Below are 19,099 nucleotides of genomic sequence, written 5' to 3' on the forward strand. Positions count from 1 at the left end.
TTCACACTGTAATGCATTTTGGGACTGCAGTTCTAGTCATATTAAATAGAGGGATATTTTAGTGAGACTATTTTCAGAATACATTGCTCTAGAAGGTTAAATAAATACAGCTGAAAGGATCGTGGAAATTTCAAATTCACAGCAGTATAATCAAACTGATAAAATTGATTCTACCAGAGTTTCATTCTGCATGTCAGCCAATAGAAAGTTGTGAAAAAATCTTCAATTAAAGATAGCCTCTCACTGAGAAATGAGTATTTCCCTTAGTCACTTAGCAGAGAAGGGACCACCAGACTCAGCTTTATAGGCATGGTAAGTATCAGGTTCAAGCCCTCCAGCCTCCTACTTCAGGCACTGAAAACAGCCACACTGACAGTCAGGCAGGAGAGGAACTTGACGCTATTTATTTAATTTGGGCTGAGAGCTCTGCCTTTACAGAATCCCTGACTCTCCAACCCATAGGTTCATCTTTGTGGTGTACTACTCATGTCTCAGTCAGTAAATCCAGACATTGCTTGAATAAAATATATTTTATTTTATTAATAAAATAAAATATATTTTACTAAGTGCATGAAACAGGCAACAGGTACAAAAACAAATAATCTAGCTGTTGCTAAACTAAAATCTGTCTATCTAAAACTTTAAGAGCTAATTAACTTTAAGCTTCTCTGGTTGTGTCCAAAAGCTGTTCATCTTGCCCATCTGGTAGCATGCAAGCCCTCTCCATGCTGAGTTGGTGCAGCATGGAGGCTTGTCAGGTGAAGAAGAAATGGTAGGTGTGGAAAAAAACTATACTGAAAGGGCTATCTTTTCTAGCCCTCAGTGTGCCACCAGGCAACTCAGGAGCCAATCAGAGCAAAGTAACTAATTGGCATTACTGTTATGAGAACATTCAGGGAGGACAGATACTGGGACGCTCTGAGACTGGTCTTCAAGGCTGTTCACTAGAGAGATTGCTTGCAGGTGTTGTTAATTAGCAAGGCAGCATGTTTTAGCTAGGCCTGGGGCCTGCAAGCCCTTAGCACATTGAACCACACTGAACCAATGTTCAGCCATTCTTGCTAGAATCCTATACATTAGATCTAACTTCCAGACAGTAAGCTGTAGTTTAAGTTTATATCTTTATTCCTTGCATTATGGATTGCCAGCTAGACAATCTACTTAAATTCTATAACAGCAAAGACAAGCCAGAAGGGGTCCATAACTGGTGGTCGCAGCAATAACAACAATAATAATGGACTGTGTTCACTAGTCCCAGGTGTCCAGCTGATTAAAGGAGAAAAAGGTGGTATGTATATGTACTAACAGAAGTACATATCTTTTGTCTTCACAGTTAACAATAAACATTTAAATTGTATTCTTAATACTGCTTCCCATTTACTGGCTTTTAAAACAAATTTAGTTTTGTCCTCATGCTAGCAAAAATACTCAAATCAACAGCCTTCATTACACATGGAATAATATTTTGATAAAAAGAAGGTCTAGTGGATTTTTAAGAGCCTAACAGAAGACAACCGGCCCTTTCAATTTTGAAATAAAGTCACTCATAGGAATTAACAAAATACCAATAACTAATAAAAATCAGTCATAGGAATTTATTCTTGACTTATTTATGGATGATGTCCATCATAGCCAGGATCGTGTTTGTAAAGTATCATCAAGTTGCAGCCAACTTACGGTGACTTTGTAGGGGTTTCAGGGTAAGAGACAAACAGAGGTGGATTGCCATTGCCAGCCTCTGTGTAGCAACACTGGACTTCTTTGGTGGTTTCCCATCCAAGTACTAACCAGGGCCAACCATGCTTAGCTTCCAAGATCTGACATGATCAGGCTAGTGTGCACCATCCAAGTCAGGGTAAGAAACATTAAGAAAAGAAAAAATGGGGGGGGGCACTTTAGGAGCTTACTTCAAAGAGATTTCCTCAAAGAAAAGTATAATTTAAGCACTGGAAGTTTTGTCTGTATCTATCATTCATTTATTCAAAACATTTTTATTCCACTGTCTACCCAAATAGGGTGCCCAAGACAGTGAGCATCAAAACGTAAGAACATCAGAGCATTAAAACATTTAAAATACTACATAAAATAATTAAATGATCCATATAAATACATAAACACATTACACCAAAACCAGGGGAAAGGGCCAATAATAGTTACTGGGCATATGCCAAACAAAACAAAAAAGTCTTTACCCACTAGTGTAAGACAGACAAATCTTCCTGGGGAGGGAGTTCCAAATTTTGGCACCACAACCAAGACAGCCCTTATTCAGGCTGCTGCCCATCTAGCCTCAGATGGGGTGAGGGGCACCAGAAACAAGGCCTCCAAAGATGACCAGCTTGGACAGGCAGGTTCATATGGGAGAAGGTAGTCCCTAAGGTATGGTGGTCTCAAGCCATATAAAGCTTTAAAGCACCTTGAACTGAAGCAAATTGGAAGCCAGTGTAGATGGAACAAGACTGAACTGATATTATCCCTACAAGCAAATCCCTATGACCCTCTAGAGATACCAAACAATCAGTATTTGAAAAGTTGAAGCAATCTGGAAAAAAAGTATGGCACATGAAGAAAAATATAAGAGCCCATACATTTGAACAAACAAGGAGCAGTATCCTCGGATACTGGTTCCAGTCTGAGACAAAATTATTTAGTTATGTCAAAATACCATAAAAACTGCCCTTTCAGAGTAATGGTACACTAGAGTAATTTATTAGTGAAAGCAGATGAAGTAATATCCCCAAAGCATAGTTAGGCTCAATCAGGAGGAGGCTGTGTGGTTTGCATGCTCCCTTCCCTCAAGCATCTCCCTCCTGAAGTATAAATGCCTACTATCTGTTTTAACCATGTAATGCTGGCACAGACAACAGCTGTACTTTATGTTCCTGCTTACAAAGAGTTGTTATTCGGGCTCCAAGCTGGATGCAAATCCTGATTAAGTAGGATTCCGCTGGGTAAAACTTGTTCTGAAGTATTTTTTCTTAATATTATTTAATAGATTTATAAGTTGGTTTGTTATATACAGCACTCAAAACAACATTCATGCCTAGTAGCAGGTAGGTGCATTTTAGACTGATGATTAACCATGATTGAGCAGTTGGGAGAATTATGTTTCCACAGCGGCTAAATGCTGATCACACAATTGAAACCTCAATTGTTAATATATGCTACAGAAAAATGGAATGTATTATTTTGCAAATCTCTGCTCAACCCACATTTGGAAGGTTTGTCATAGTGTGAAAAATTTCACTTTCTGCTTATGTCAAAACATTCAGGTGACCTACTTATCATCTTCCCTCAACATGTTTCAGTCAGGTAACACCTGGTAATTGATTCTACAATCTTTGAATTAAGTCTTTTAATGTATTACCAAACTAGGGTAAGAAGAAGTGCTGTAGGTAACAAATATGAACACTTACATAGAATTAGATCTAGATAAATACAATAGCAATAAAAACATCAGAGTCTTCGACAGGTTCTTGCTTCATAAGTGAGGGGCCCCTGTGACAGGTTTGGCATGTCTCTGCTGTAGCATAGTGGTTAAGTGGTTGGATTGTGAAATCAGTAGTTCACTGGTTCAACTCCCACTACTGCCATGAGCTCTGTAGGTGGTCTTGGATAACCCATTCCTCTCAGCCCCAACTCCCCAGCTGTATCCTGGGATAATCTGACTTTGTTCACTACTTTGAGAGGGGCCATAATCTGTCTAGAGAATGGTATACAAGTACAGTTGTTGTTATTATGATTACAACTACTACTATTTCTATTACTGAGTGGGTACTATTTTTTCATTTATTTATTTATTTCTGGGTGTGTGAGAGAAACCTTGAGGGCCTTTTCTATTTTGGTAGTAAGAGCCCTCACTCAATAATAAAAAAACCACTGTCCCGCATTTGAGTGGCATCTTATTTTAGTAAATATGAAAGGATGTACACCCACAACGCACTGCCCCAACATCAGGTGAATGTACATAACAGAGTATCTAGAGAAATATTTTAGCACTGGCCTGAAAGCGTTTGGTAAATCACTGAAAGTCAGCCTCCTGTGACGTAAACTATGCCATTGTTTAGAGGCATGTTCCCATCTGTCTGGTGGGCTGTGGAGACTCACAATCTCTCATTGCCTTGGTATTTAATCAGGTATTACTTTGTCAGCTCATATAACTCAAGAAAGAGATTAGAGATAAACAAAATTAGAACTTTATTTACTTCCTTGTAATGGAAAGAAAGGTTTCGGTGTTCAGGAATAAACTATTTACAATTGTAGCTGTGTGAGAGACTTTACTTGTAGAAACAGTTGCACTACAGAATATAATGTTATAAAAAGAGCCAGCCAGAAACTGCTAGACTACTGTACGAGGGTAGAATTCACAAGTTTTCCTCAAGTTTTTTTAACCTATTAAATGATCACTTGATTCCCCCCATCCCCATGCATATACCTCAGTCTACTCCTCAGCTTCTCACTGCCTTGGAAGACCAAGTTTCAGTACTAATAAACCAGTGTTGGGCCCTTCCTGGCACTAACCACCTAAAGCTAAGCTACAAGAGACGAATTACATGAGGACACTCATGTAAAGGGAGTCGCAATGTAACCAGGAAGCTGATTTTAAAAGACAGATTGGAAGGCTTTGTCAATTTCCCCTCTCTAGAGAGCCACAAAGATCCTCCTCAGAAGGTTTGTTTATTTCCTCTGCCTTCTAGAAGAAGAGATGAAACTGACAGAGCCTTCCAGAGGTGAAGAGGAAATTAACAAACTCTCTGAGGAACAAACTTTGCTGGCGCTGTAGAGAGGGGAAATTAACAAAGCCTTCCAATCGGTCTTTTAAAACTCAGCCCCCCCCCCCCGGCTAACACTGCCACTCCTTTCACATGCGCAACCTCGTGTAATTCGTCTCTTGTAGTTTAGCTCTTAGTCTGTTTCTCATTGAAGACTACAATATTCCTACCCTTTCTTGTAGAACTCCTACCCCCTATCTGAGGGGGTAGCAGTTAAAGCACTTTTAAAAATCTTTCCCTCTCTGAGGTTCCAAGGACCTTAACTGGTTGTTTCTGCTGTCTTTTGTCACAGCTCCTAACACTCAGCAGTGTGGGGGAGAGTGAAGTTCCTGAAGAAAGAGAAAAGCAAGGAAACATTTCTGTTCATTACTATGTGCCCTTTATACCTTGCAAATAACCTCTGTTAATTTTTCACTGCAACATTTATTACCTTGTACACATACTCTACCCTCCCTCTAATCTTTCTATAGTAATAATACTTGGTTCATTTGAATGCTGTTGACTTTATTTATTTTAAAGGATAGCGGGGAGAAATGCCCTCCACCCAAGAATTCACCCCAATATTTCAGTTATTGTCTGCACTCTATGGAGTCTCAGCTGGAAAACAGTAGCTGGCAGAAAGGAGAGATTAGAATGAACAAGCCATCAGCTTCCAAGCATAGAACACTCAACTTCATGGTTATGCTAATAACTCTGGCTGAAACAGGACAATTCATTTTATTTGATTCATTTATCGACCGCCTTTCTCACTGAGACTCAAGGTGGATTACAAACTGTTGGCTGCTTGCATGTCCCTCCCTTCCTCTTGCCCTTTTAGACTGAAGGCTAGGGGTTGGATCCAGCATTCCACTCGCCCATCTGTACTTACCTCTCATTCCAGTTCCCATACCTGACTATAGGACAGTCAATCATGGTTTTCCACCCCACACCCTGCTAATATGTCACACGAATAAGGGACAGAGAAAGAAACAGCCAAATTGCTAGAATATAAACTATTCCTTGGGACAGGAAGGGACAGGAAGGAGATCCCAAGGTGGGAGGGAGAAAGGCAGAAGTTATTTACATCAGGGTATGAGGAAGAAGCTCTTTCATTTTGAGCACTTTTGGATGGACACAAGCTATGAAGAACTAACATTTTACTTAGGGACTCCATCTTGTCCACATGCCCAGAGACAATGGAGCAAAGACCCAGCGATGAGAATTAGTTAAATGCTCAACCTCAAAACTGTTGCAATCCTAAGTAAAGCTAGCTTATCATAATTAAACATTTGTTAAAATAAATTCCAAGTGAAGGAAAAGGGGACTACATGTTTTCCTTTTTCTTTGTTCCTTTGCACAGTGTGAAATGCTTGAACAGAACGTGCACAATTTTTTAATTCATTGATTAAACTTTCTTATACTTTGAATGCTTTAAGCCTGATCTCTAGCAAAATACCAGACTGATTCAGTCTTGCTATCTGAAGTGTGCTAATAGAGAGGGGCAGGGTGTAAGCTCGCCATCACTGGAAGATAATACCTCCAACTTGAAAAACTGGGGTGGATTGCCCCATGCTAGTTTGTATAGTGAAGCAAGCAGGTGCAGCAACTAGATGGAACCTTTAAACGGCAACCCAGATACAGACTGCCATGTGATTACATCTAGCAGGAGATACTCCTAGAGTCTCAGTGAGGAGTATCGAATGCATGGTTGTTCTATTTGTACATTCACTGGAGTCATTCATTCCCTTTGGCAAATTCAACAACTCTGGGTTTTGTAGAACCCTACATTTTAAAAAACTAATACTGTAGAGTTTTGTTACAGCTGGCTGATGGAGGCTCAAAACCTCTCTTTTCTTCCGTAAAAATGTACTGGTATATTTCTCAGTAAACAAATGAGATACTCTTTCTTTTTTTTCTTATTATGCGCATACTGAAATTTTAAAATAAGCAGAAAACATGAAATCATGACAAGATTACAACCTATAGGGGGGATTAGAATTTGAAGTATAAAAAGCAGAAGGTGGAGAAAATGAAGAAAAAAGCTGTTAAAAGCAATAAGCTGCATTACTTTTAAACAAGGTTATATCTGAACCAAGTAAGCTGTGCTGTGCATAAGTTTTTTAATGCTAAATGTTTTGCATAACTGAGCCATAATCTTGATAGGAACTACAAATGAATCATTCCTGCAAGCATCAGCAGATGAAAACATCTTTTTTTGTTCTTGCGTCTCACAGGGCAGTGAAATAGCTCCATTAATTATCACTAATGAGAGAGCAACCTATGGGTTTTAGTAACAAACTGTCACTTATGGAAAAGAATATTAATGTTTTAGTAACGTGTAAATGTTTCTTAACAGACAGTTTTTAATTAGCATGACATGTCATGAAGTACCAATGAAAAGAAAATAGTGAATACATTCAAATCTCTTGTTGGACTATAGCCATTATGTATTGGATTTTATTTTACTACTATGAATTAACTATGAATACATTATGTGTCTACAGTGAGAGAGAAGAAAAACCACCTATTGGGTATGAGGAGCATGCTACTGGCAAATAAGGAAATAACATAGCACTGATTTCTAAATTTCATCATCAAAATATTCTCTTATGATGCATTAATATTTTAAAATACTGGATTGGATCCATCAGCATTTTCCACAGGTATAAGGGACTTCCTTGCCTCCCCTGTACTGCTGCAGCCTCAAACACTCCCCAAAATGCTACTCTGGAAGGACAAGCTGCCCCCCCCCCCCGCAAACCTCATGGGAGGGAAGTTTCAGGTCTGCAGCAGGAGGGGGAAACTTGTGAAAATCACCCTCTCCTACTTGCAGAAATCCTCTGTTGAATCCAAGCCACAAACTCAGTGTTTTATTTCTGCATATATAATTAGCCATTAAATAAGTCACTTACTTGTTTTTCAGACTGTCCATAATCTGGTCCCTGGGATGGCAAAAAGTAGCAAATGTGGCCATTATTTTTGGCTTTTTCACGTAGAGCCATAGCAGTTCGGACAGTGGCATTTCGAGCATGAACAAAAACCATCACCTTGAAATTAAAAAAAAGAGGATTTTATACATTTGTTAAAAATAGCAAGTAGTTTAATTTACTTTTGCAAACTGGCAATATAAAATTTTAAAATAAATAAATGTATTCAGACCTGTTATTTTTCACAATGTACCATTTTCATAGGAGCAATACAGCTTCAACTATGCAAATGTTGTAGTACATCTCTGCCTGGAATTGATCACTTTAGACTGAAGCAGACTGCTTAATACATATATCAAATACAACTGATATCCTAGAACATGAATGTTTATATCATGTATATTCCTACATACTGTCTGAAGTATTACTATCCAGAATCAGATGTACAACTTCATCTGCTGTCCATAAGAAGTAAGCCCAAATCTTGTAATTTAGCACCAAAGATTAAACAAGAGAAGTTGAAGTAAAATAGGTACATGGTATTCATCCACAAGAGAAACATGTTGGTATATGCCAATAATTTCGGGGAATTCTAAATTACATAACACTGTAAAAACAACACATATAAATTAAAGAAATGCATCCTAGATGCAGTTGAGAACTGATTTCTGATTGTAAAGGCAGCAGGATTGCACTGCACAATATTTCATTCAATGGGGAAATTAATCTCTAAAGATGACTAACACTGCAGTCGTAAGAAGAGTTACTCCAATAATCAACGAGCTTAGACTGTGGTAATTCTGTTTAGGATTGCACTGTAAAGCACCTTGATTTGAGGAACAGAGCTGCCACATTAGAGTATATTATTCTCCCTGTCCACTTTCTCAACATCATACATAATTTTAACAACTAGCAGCACTCTTTGTGTTGCTCATCTTTTCTTTAACCTAAGGGTGCACGTGAATGGTTCATTGCTTCTTCAGAAATTACTTTGGAGAAGGGGGCATATCCAGTTGCAACCAGAAATACAGGCTTCTGTTTATCAAATGTAAGCTTCATTTATTATTACTTCATGGATTAAAAAGATACATATGAATGGCACTCAACATACAGAACTCTCAAAATATAGCCTTTGCTTTCAGTTGCTAGGTGAGTATATAAAATACCACAACAGACCTAAGAGGGTTAACTTAGCCTGTCCTAACTATGTCAAGAGAATTTTTATTTCAGTGGCTAACCTCTATGCATTACATTATGCAAATAAGTTAGGAAAAGCAATTTGGAATAGAGAAAAGTGGTTCCACAGCTACAAGCTGTGTAATTAGATCTGTTCTCTGAAGTTCAAAGCTAGCTCTGGTGTCTCAAGAGCTGAGAGCTTGTGCAGCTTTTCTCAGGAAAAGTAAGCTTTCAAATGACAAAATATGCAAGCAAAGCACAAAGCAAATGTCTCCAGGTTAACTCTACATAATTTTATGAATATCTGAAAAAAATTAACAAATGTGGCTGAAACAGTTTTTACTATTCAGGGTATATATCAAAAAAGGATGAGAAACTATACCAAGATGATTCTTCTTGAGAAAAGAACCAGCTTTTAACTAAGGTTCAAATAATGTTTTACCAGCGTAAGTCAGAAGCCAGCAGTGGATTTGATTGCTACTATGCATAAGCCTATTTAAAATTTGTTGTGCATGGGGTGGGAGCAAGTTTTCCAGTTACTTGGGGGGGGGGGATCCATTAAACACTATCATAGCTTTTAAACTAATCCTCGTTTCATCTATGTGACTTGCAAGTGATTTGTGAATTTTCTCAGAACAACGCTACTAAGTTAACTTCAGTTGAGGCTTTATTAAGTTGGAAAGTGATCAAGGGTTAAATTTTAGTCATTAAAGCAATAGTGCCAACTGTCAACATAGTATATAACATGAGATCTAAGAAAGATGGATGAGAAACAGATTATAGGGCAACAATTTCAAAGTTGATTGATTACAGCATACATCCCTTTTTGCTATTATGAGGCAGCAATGGCCATTCTACGTCATTGCATCTGTCAGTTATCATCCTGTGGAAAGAGTCAAGCAATATGTATCAACTGGTGAATCCAGTTTCTATTTTTGGAGGTTAAAACAGCCTATTTTGATAAGGTTACCTGGTTTGTAAATAAAATCCCTTCTATTTTGATTTAATAAGTAGCTATCAATTCATTTGAACACAATCTGAAATATAGGAAGCTTTATCTTTCGATTTGTTTGAATCAGCCCTGCTCATCAGTGGTAAGGAGTGTGCAGAAATATGACAACCGTTGTGAGTTGATTAATATAGCTGTGAGGAGCCAGGGTTTGTTAGATATTAATTAAATGCCTCCCTTAGGAATACATAGTGTAAGATGGCTTTGTGTTTGAGAAAGCTTGCTATCATATCATAATATTGTTTTTTAAATTAATGCTGAAGCGTTAGAGGAAAAGCAGCTATAGCTGTGTCTTCTTTAAAATATGCACCGGGATCTCGTTTTTGTTTACAATGTGGGAGATCTTTTTATAGCAACTGACTGTCTCAATCACAAACTTTTTAACTAACTAAAGCCTAAATACTGTTGAACACATACCAGATAGCTTGAGTGGCTACACTAATTTCTTCACGTGGATTGCACAAATCTACTCTTCACACCTGCCAGCTCTGAGCGCTGACCCAAAGCCACTCCAGAGACCAAGCAGGCAGAATGCAGTCTGAGTTATTTATGAGAGTGAAAGATTTCCCCTTCTCAAAGGCCATGCTCTCCAATCTCCAGGTTCGTTTCTGGGGTGTACCCATGCACAAGACATGAATTCTAGATTTCAGCTTAATAAAAGATGAGTAAGTTTATTAATTAAGGAGTGTCTCCATAAAACAAGGAGCACTCTCTTCAGACAACAAGCAATAAAACAGGAAATTCTTAACTGTTTCTAAATACTAAAACCTGTCTGTCTAAACTTAAAAGCTAGCTAAATAAGCATCTTTAAGTGGTTTCCATAGTTGCATCTCTCACCCATCCGTCACATAGTGAGTCATCTCTCTTGATCTTGATCCAGCATAATGACATGCTAAGGGTGATAAAATAAAGTAGTACTACCGCTCTTGCTCTCATTCTATGAATGAACTGGGAAGCCATTTTCCTAGGTCTCAATGAGTCACACGTCACAGCCTTGCTGGCCTACCTGATTGCACAGGAAACAATCAGGGCCAAGCTGTTAACTGGCATTACAGCTGTGAGAAATCTAGGGAATAAAGCACAGAGCTCTCATGAGAACAGTCCCTCAAGGTTGAGTAATTAGGGAGTCTAGGAACTGTCCAGCAGGTGTTTCTTAATCAGCTCTGGTAATCACATTCCTGTGCTAGGCCACAACACTTACAGCTTGAACCAAAGTTCAGCCATTTTCTCTCTAAAAACCTAGTTACAATATATCAACTTCCATACATGGATCCCATTGGCAATTGCTTTTGCCTCAACATGGAACCTTCCCAATTCATACAGTAGTTCTCCAGTCTGTTCTATTATCCAATAATTCTACAAGGCAATCGAGCAGGATTTTCAGTAAACTGCTCTTACTCTTCTCAGCCTTGAAAGTAATTCCACAGAAATTATTAGCTATTGAAGTCTTTTAGTAGTTCACCTGTCGAAAGCCTAAGGCTCTGACCAGGAATGCACAACTTCCATGGTAGAGGTTTCTGTGTGCATGGAGGCTTGCATGTGTGTATAGTGGGACAATATACTGTAGGGAGGGACAATATAGCTGGAGGATGGCATAAAATTTATCTCTGTAAAAAAAACCTATCTATCCTCCTTAAAATGTTGTCAGGAAAATAACAGTTTTGGAGGAAAGAATATTTATCTTTCACTGCCCTACATATTCTTCAACAAACCTCTTCAGTGCCTGACTTCATGTTAAACCTTCCTACGTGCAATATTCTACAACTCATACAGACCCTGAAAATCTTGTTAACCATGAACCATGAACTTCCCTAACCACCTTTGGACTCTGAAAACTTTCTTCTGTTCACATATATTTGACCACCCACAGCAAACTACTTACAAGTTACTACTCAATTTCATTTCAGTTCTATAAAACAGCCACTGATAACAAGGAAGCAAGACATCTTTATTTCCTGCTCTGTAGAAAGTTTCACTTCTGCAGTACAGATTTACAAAATTGCTCTTGCTCCTTCAACATTCGTTGAAAGGCAACATAAACTGCAACAAGAGCTATTTCAGTCACACTACACATCAGTCTTGTTATTGGTTGATACACCTGCCAAACTACCAAAAATACCATACAGATTTTGAAGCTTATTTAACACATGGAAATGAATGTTTGTTCCCACCACTTTCATTTAAAGTGCTACTCCATCTTTGTTTCTTCATAAAAGCTATCTAAAGAGATTTCAAGGTGCTCAGAAAAGCTTGTTACAAGCAGAGTTAGCAGGCCACATCACCTACAATGGCATAGTTCTTTGTACAATTTGATGGCTCATTTATACAATTTGTACAATTTGATGGCTCAAGTACACACAAAGACCTTCAACAGAAGTCATTTAGTGACTCCTTCACACAAACAAGTTGCCAGGATGCTGCAGTTAATTATACCTGCAGGTTCTCCCTCAGAGAAATAAATGGGGATGGTGGTGAATTAATAATGGAGGCACTGCGTTAAAGGCCACTCCCCTCCATCAGGGGCTGCACAGCTATATCTTAATATTTGAACAATTGCAGTGGACCCATTCATGGATTTACTGCTGTCACATTTATTCTGGCTCCAGATTATGCGGCTACGCCATCTCCAACTGACCAATGAATGGAAAATAGAGTCAAGAAGCAGATAACAGTTTGTATCTACATATGGAAGCAGATCTCATACTTTGAGAGCTACTGGTGTAGACCAATGCAATTAATTAACTATGGAATTACTCCATTAATCTAAGAGAGAAAGTATAAGAAATGCAAGCATATGGTATACAAACATCTCATCTGAATTCTTTTTAAATGTACTTCAGAATTGAATCAAGCTTTCAAGTTAAAATAAATCATGAAAGCTGATTAAAACAGAACAATGTGTGCAAGGGACAGGAACAAATATCTTATGTCATTTGTGCTAGAACTTAAATGTTTACTTCTCTTGAATTTAATACTCATTATTTAATTTCTGCTTAATTTGAGACAGAAATAGAGATAAGTAAGTCTTTAAACTTACTTGATGGGGGTAGGAGGGAGCCAAATTACAAACACCAATGCATTTAATTTACATGGCAACATGTGCAGTTCTAAAGCATGTTGTATAAACTGAATGTTCATACTGCACTTTTGTTTTAAAATACAAAGAATTAAGGAGTTCTCTTTTGGCAGGTATGACCAGAGGCTGAGAAGAAAGAAGCCTGGTGGCTCTGTCACTGGAGAGGAGAAGGAATTGGGGATATCTCAGACTGGCTATATACCCACAGCTTCAGATTTAAGGGATAACAACAGCATGTGCCCCATGTGGTACCACCTGACTTCCATCAAGCCCAAGTGATGGTTGATATTATGACTGCCCTTAGGTGAAACTTTACATCAAAACTACCTTCAGAGTGCCAGCCTCCAGCCATCAGTAAAGCCTTCTATAAATTTTATGCAAAACTGTACCAGAAAAAAGACATGAACAGGGGTTCAATAGAGGAATACCTGGAGAAAATGAAACTACCAACCATGTTGTAGGAATGGAAAGAAAAATTAAACAGAGAAGTGACAGAGGAAGAAATAAAAGAGGCCATCCAATCAACGAAATTGGGGAAAGCACCGGGACCGGATGGACTAACAGCAAAGGTCTATAAAGTGATGGCTAACGAATTGGCACCTTTTCTGAGAGAGGTAATGAATGAAGCTATGCAAGGCCAAAAAATTCCTGATTCATGGAACGAAGCTAACATATCACTGATTCCGAAAGATGGACTGGACTTGACTAATGTTAAAAATTATAGGCCAATTTCGCTATTGAACAATGATTATAAAATATTTGCAAAAGTTTTGGCAGAGAGAATAAAAGGATGGCTGGTGGAATTCATTGCAGAAGAACAGACAGGATTTTTACCTAACAGACAAATCAAAGACAACTTAAGGACAGTAATAAACGCTATTGAATATTATGACAAGCATTGTGATAGGGAGGTTGGTTTCTTTTTCGTGGACGCAGAAAAAGCATTTGACAATCTGAACTGGGACTTTATGTTTGCCACTATGGAAAAGCTGCAAATGGGAGAAAGGTTCATACAAGCGGTCAGAGAAATTTACAGAGACCAAAGTGCAGTGATTGTAGTGAATGAGGACTTAACTAAAAAATTGAAAATAAGCAAAGGAACAAGACAGGGTTGCCCTCTGTCTCCATTTTTGTTCATTCTGGTTTTGGAAATATTGATGGTTCAAATACGAGAGGATGACACAATCCGAGGTATAAAAATAAAGGAATTTTCCTACAAGGTCAGAGCATTTGCGGATGACATAATGTTAATAGTAGAAGATCCAATTGAAAGCATGCCAAAGGTAATAGAGAAAATAAAGCAGTTTGGGGACCTAGCTGGATTCTATGTGAATAAAAAGAAGTCAAAAATACTATGCAAGAATATGACTAAACAGAAGCAACAAGAACTAACGGTGATAACGGACTGTGAGGTAACTAACAAAGTAAAATATCTGGGTATCGAACTGACTGCGAAAAATATAGATTTATTCAAAAATAACTATGAGAAATTGTGGAAACAAATAAAGAGAGACTTGATAAAATGGAATAAATTGAATTTATCATGGTTGGGAAGAATAGCAGCAGTAAAGATGAATGTTTTACCACGAGTGATGTTCTTGCTGCAAACAATTCCAATTATTCGAGACTCAAAACAGTTTGATAAATGGCAAAGGAAAATTTCAGACTTTGTGTGGGCAGGCAAGAAACCACGCGTGAAAATGAAAGTATTACAGGATGCGAAGGAAAGAGGTGGCTTGCAACTGCCCAATATAAGACTATATTATGAAGCAATATGTCTGGTATGGTTAAAAGATTGGATAACGTTAAAAAATTGTAAATTGCTGGCCTTGGAGGGACATAAAAATTATTTGGATGGCACGCATACATGTGGTATGATAAAGTAAAAGCGGACTCGATGTTTTTGCACCATTATATTCGGAGAAGCCTCTTCACAGTCTGGAAAAAATATAAGGTCTACATGGAAGATGGAATTCCTTCATGGGTGGTTCCGTATGAAGTAATAGATCCGAGAACTGTCGACAATGAGCAGCAACGTCTAACCTACAAGGAGATAACACAAGTACAACATTCAATGCTAAGAATAAAAACAGAAGAAGAGTTGTCTCCTTGTTATGGATGGTTTCAATATAGACAGATTAGAGATCTTTATAACTCGGACTGCTTAAGAGGAGGTATAAGAATGGAAAATTCTGAACTAGAAGAAGTGATGCTACAAGAAGGCAAGAAAGAAATATCTAAGATTTATAAACTACTTCTGAAATGGCATACGGAGGATGAAACAGTTAAAATCCAGATGGTGAAGTGGGCAATAAACTTTCATAAAGAAATAACAATGGAGGCGTGGGAACACCTGTGGAAAAATACACTGAAGATTTCAACTTGTACGAATATTAAAGAGAATGTATATAAAATGATCTACAGATGGTACTTAACACCAAAGAAAATTGCGCTAGGGAATACGAATATGTCAGACAAATGCTGGAAATGCAAAAAGCATGAAGGATCATTGTACCATATGTGGTGGACTTGTGAAGTAGCCAAGCAATATTGGGGAGATATAACTGAAGTAATTAATGAGATTTTACAAATCCAAATAAACAAGAACCCAGAATTGTTGCTACTGAACTTGGGGATGGAAGTTGTTCCAATGCAGTATAGAACATTGCTATTTTACATGACTACAGCGGCAAGACTTTTGTATGCGCAGAAGTGGAAAGTACAAGAAATACCAACTATAGAAGACTGGATTTATAAATTGCTGTACATGGCAGAAATGGACAAAATGACAAGGATGCTTAAAGATCTTGACCTAGGACAATATATTGCTGATTTGGGGAAATTGAAACAATATTTAGAGAAAAAAATGGGATGTGAAAGGAGAACTGTGGCAGTTTGAGAATTTCTAAAGGGCGGTGTTGTAAATGGAGGAGAGAAGTGACTTTACCATTAAGGGGTAAATTTAATTATAACGATCTAAGCTAATTTTATGATTAAGAAAATTTGATTTAGAATAAATAGTTTAACAAAGGAAAAGTAAAATTGATATATTAGAAAATTTATACTATATACTATATACAATATATTATGATGCATGGTGTTAGTATATTACACTGCATACCATAGTGGGATGTTATGATACGTTATATTATAATGCATGCTATGCTATATTGTATGGAAGAGTATATAACAAATACTATATTGATAGTATATTTGATAGAGAATATGCATAAAAGAACTAGAACATGTTTAGAGTAAGAGATATTATGATCTATGTGTTGCAGATAAATATATGTTATGTTATATTACAATGCATGCTATGCTATAATGGATGGTATAGTATATAACAAATATTATATTGATAGTATATTTGATAGAGTATAGGCATAAAAGAATTAGAATATGCTTAGAGCAAGAGATATTATGATTTATGTGTTGTAGTAAATATAAGTGAAATAGAATTAAGCAATAAAAGGGGGTGAGGGTTGAAAAGCTGTTGGAAGTCAATAGGGAGGGGGAAGGAAAAGGGTGGGGAACAGAGCTAATTAGATATGAAGGGAACGTATGTATTAAATTTGATAATTTAAACTCACCAATAAATTTTTTTTAAAAAAACTACCTTCAGAGTGAACTATGGAGAAATCGGTTTTGTAACATTCATACAATTCTAAAAGGAAACTGGTACATAAGGGCTGGGTGTGCCCAAATGCATGAGGGTTGTAACCTAGAGCTGTGGAAGACATGCTTGAAGAGAAAAAAAGACCTCCTTTGCACCCAGCATGTACAGGGCACTGAGAAAAGAAGTGTCAGTAACAGAAGGCACACCAAGCATCAGTAATAGTGGGGAGGCGCAGGAGGGCTGCCAGGCATCAGCAGTGGCAGCGAAGGTATGGGACACTACCATGTATCAGTGGTGGTAGTGATAAGCACAAGTGGTCTATCAGGAATGGATGGCAAGAGGGAGTTGCTCAGGGGGCTTAATGCTGTTTGTCAGGATAAGTGAGAAATGGCTTATGCTCCTTTTGCTACATTTTAATGACTTGTTTTTCTACATTATTTTAATGGCTATTTATTATTGATAATTGTATGTTGCTGTTCATATTATTTTAATGTACTATTTTATTTTGTAGGTCACCTTGAGCAGGCCTTTAGGTCTGGGGATATATACATTACTTAAATAAATATTAAGCCCACAAGCATGGCATGACAGAAACAACTTTTCCTGTTGTCTGTTGTCCAGCATATGTGGAAGAGGCTGTGACTCAGTGGTAGAACATGTGCTTTGCATACAAAACTTTTTATGTTCAATTCCCAGCATCTCTACTTAAAAAGATCATGTACTAGATGATGTGAAAAGCCCCTGCTTGAGACCACAAAGAGCCACGGCCAGTCCAGGTAGACAATACTGACCTTGACTCAGTAAAAGGTAGCTTCATATGTTCATGTATTCAGCGGTACTGCTAACTCTCAAAATGAGTGTTCCACTTAGTCATCATGGCAAATTATCACTGATAGACCTTGTCACAAGTTCCCCAAGTCCTAAGCCAGGCGAAACACACTTCTGGGGGGCAAGAGCCCCTGTTGCCCATGGTAACAAGCTGCCACCAGTTCTCTTTAGCTAACCCTAAACTTAGAGACCAAGGAAATCAAACTTCCAGCCTCATCAGGTTTTAATCACAAAGTCAGTCCTGCAAGATATGACGCCTTCAGACTGAGTTCCACAAAAACAGTTATTTCGTAGCTAGGCCAAATAGACCAAAGTACTGGATTCAGATTGAAGCCCCCAAACCCAGTAACACCACAGAAGTATGATTAATAAGGTATATTAAGAATTGTACAAAGATTAGCAGGTGGATGAGGTTGCCCATTCAATGGCTATTAGTGGCTGTTGTCTAATGCTTAGGTGACTAAAGAAGTCCACCAAAGATGACAGATTGAGGAGCACCAGGAGGAATTCACCTGGCCCAGAAACACTTCTGTCTTTTTGGAGCCATTCTGATTAAACTGTTAACCCAGCTCTGATGGACAGAGCTAGTTCCAGAGCCGCTTCTCTTGGGAAACAGCCAATGGGAGCTGGGAGCTGGCGGAATACTGGGCCAGTAGAAAGTCCATTGGAAGGCAGTTACTGAGAGAGAAGGCTTTGAGCCCGCTAAGGAATGGCAGCAGAGATAGCTGGCTGTTAATCTATTCTGATACCATTTCCTATTTAAGCACAATGTATCTGTGTTTCCAAATATTCACATCTTTATACATCTTGTAAATAAAGTTCATTTTTGTTTCTGCTTTAACCTTGGCTGGTCTGAAGTTGTTGGCTGAGGGGAAATTAAAACACACATAAAACTCAAACACTTTAGGCATGACAAATAATAATATTTGATTTATATCAGGATTTATATCACCCTTCAGAACAACTTAATGGCTACTCAAGAGTGGTTTACAAAGTACGTTATTATTATCCCCACAACAATCACCCTGTGAGGTGGGTGGGACTAAGAAAGCTCCAAGAAGCTGTAATTGATCCAAATGGGAAAAGTTTAAAATAAATGGTGGCAGCATATTAGGGAAAGTAAAACTGAGTTCCCTTTCCCCAATAGCCCTGGACAGTAGCTAGGTGAGGGAAAATAAATATAGAGAATGGGCTGCCTTTCAAGTAAAGCCTCTGGGAAGAGGAGAGAGAAGGGACCCTGTGTGGATTTGGATCAGGGCTCTCAGCCTGATAAACAGAAGTTAGACAAGTGGTGAGTTGTGCCTGCCCTTTACTGCCCGTGAAGCCCCCAAACCTGTAATAGGGATGTTTAAGTTGGGTAGTAGTGTTTAAAGGTATTTACACCAGCATTAAATGACATGGCGGCAGCAGGCACTGTGCAGAGGTGCATGCACACACCCAATTCTTTCCAGATCAGTATTCCATGTGGAAGGACTGATCTGGTCTGATTTTTTTCACAGTGCTGAGCCATTCCATTTGCCTCTTCCTATTTCATTCAACTCTTGGTTAATGATTTTAGTAGGAAAGGGAGACTGGGTGACCTGTCTAATCTCCCACTTTTACTAGTAAAAAATTGATAAAAGAAAGGGACCATCCCTCTACTTCCCTTCCTATGAAGGAAACCAAAGATCAACACCTCCCTTTCCATGTGCTTTTATGCACAATGCAAGGAAA

At 38.2% G+C, this 19,099-nt stretch overlaps 1 protein-coding gene across 2 annotated transcripts in view; it reads right to left on the minus strand.

Moving 5' to 3' along the window:
- Positions 1 to 19,099, minus strand: part of ASCC3 (activating signal cointegrator 1 complex subunit 3) — a 362,388-nt gene that overhangs the window by 157,214 nt on the left and 186,075 nt on the right. For both annotated transcript variants that reach the window (XM_054986845.1, XM_054986854.1), the window contains exon 14: positions 7,664 to 7,798. In XM_054986845.1, the coding sequence (XP_054842820.1) occupies positions 7,664 to 7,798 (135 nt within the window). The remainder of the gene's footprint in view (positions 1 to 7,663; positions 7,799 to 19,099) is intronic.

Source organism: Eublepharis macularius, chromosome 1, assembly GCF_028583425.1.
Source record: "Eublepharis macularius isolate TG4126 chromosome 1, MPM_Emac_v1.0, whole genome shotgun sequence".
Classification (NCBI taxonomy): Eukaryota; Metazoa; Chordata; class Lepidosauria; order Squamata; family Eublepharidae; genus Eublepharis; species Eublepharis macularius.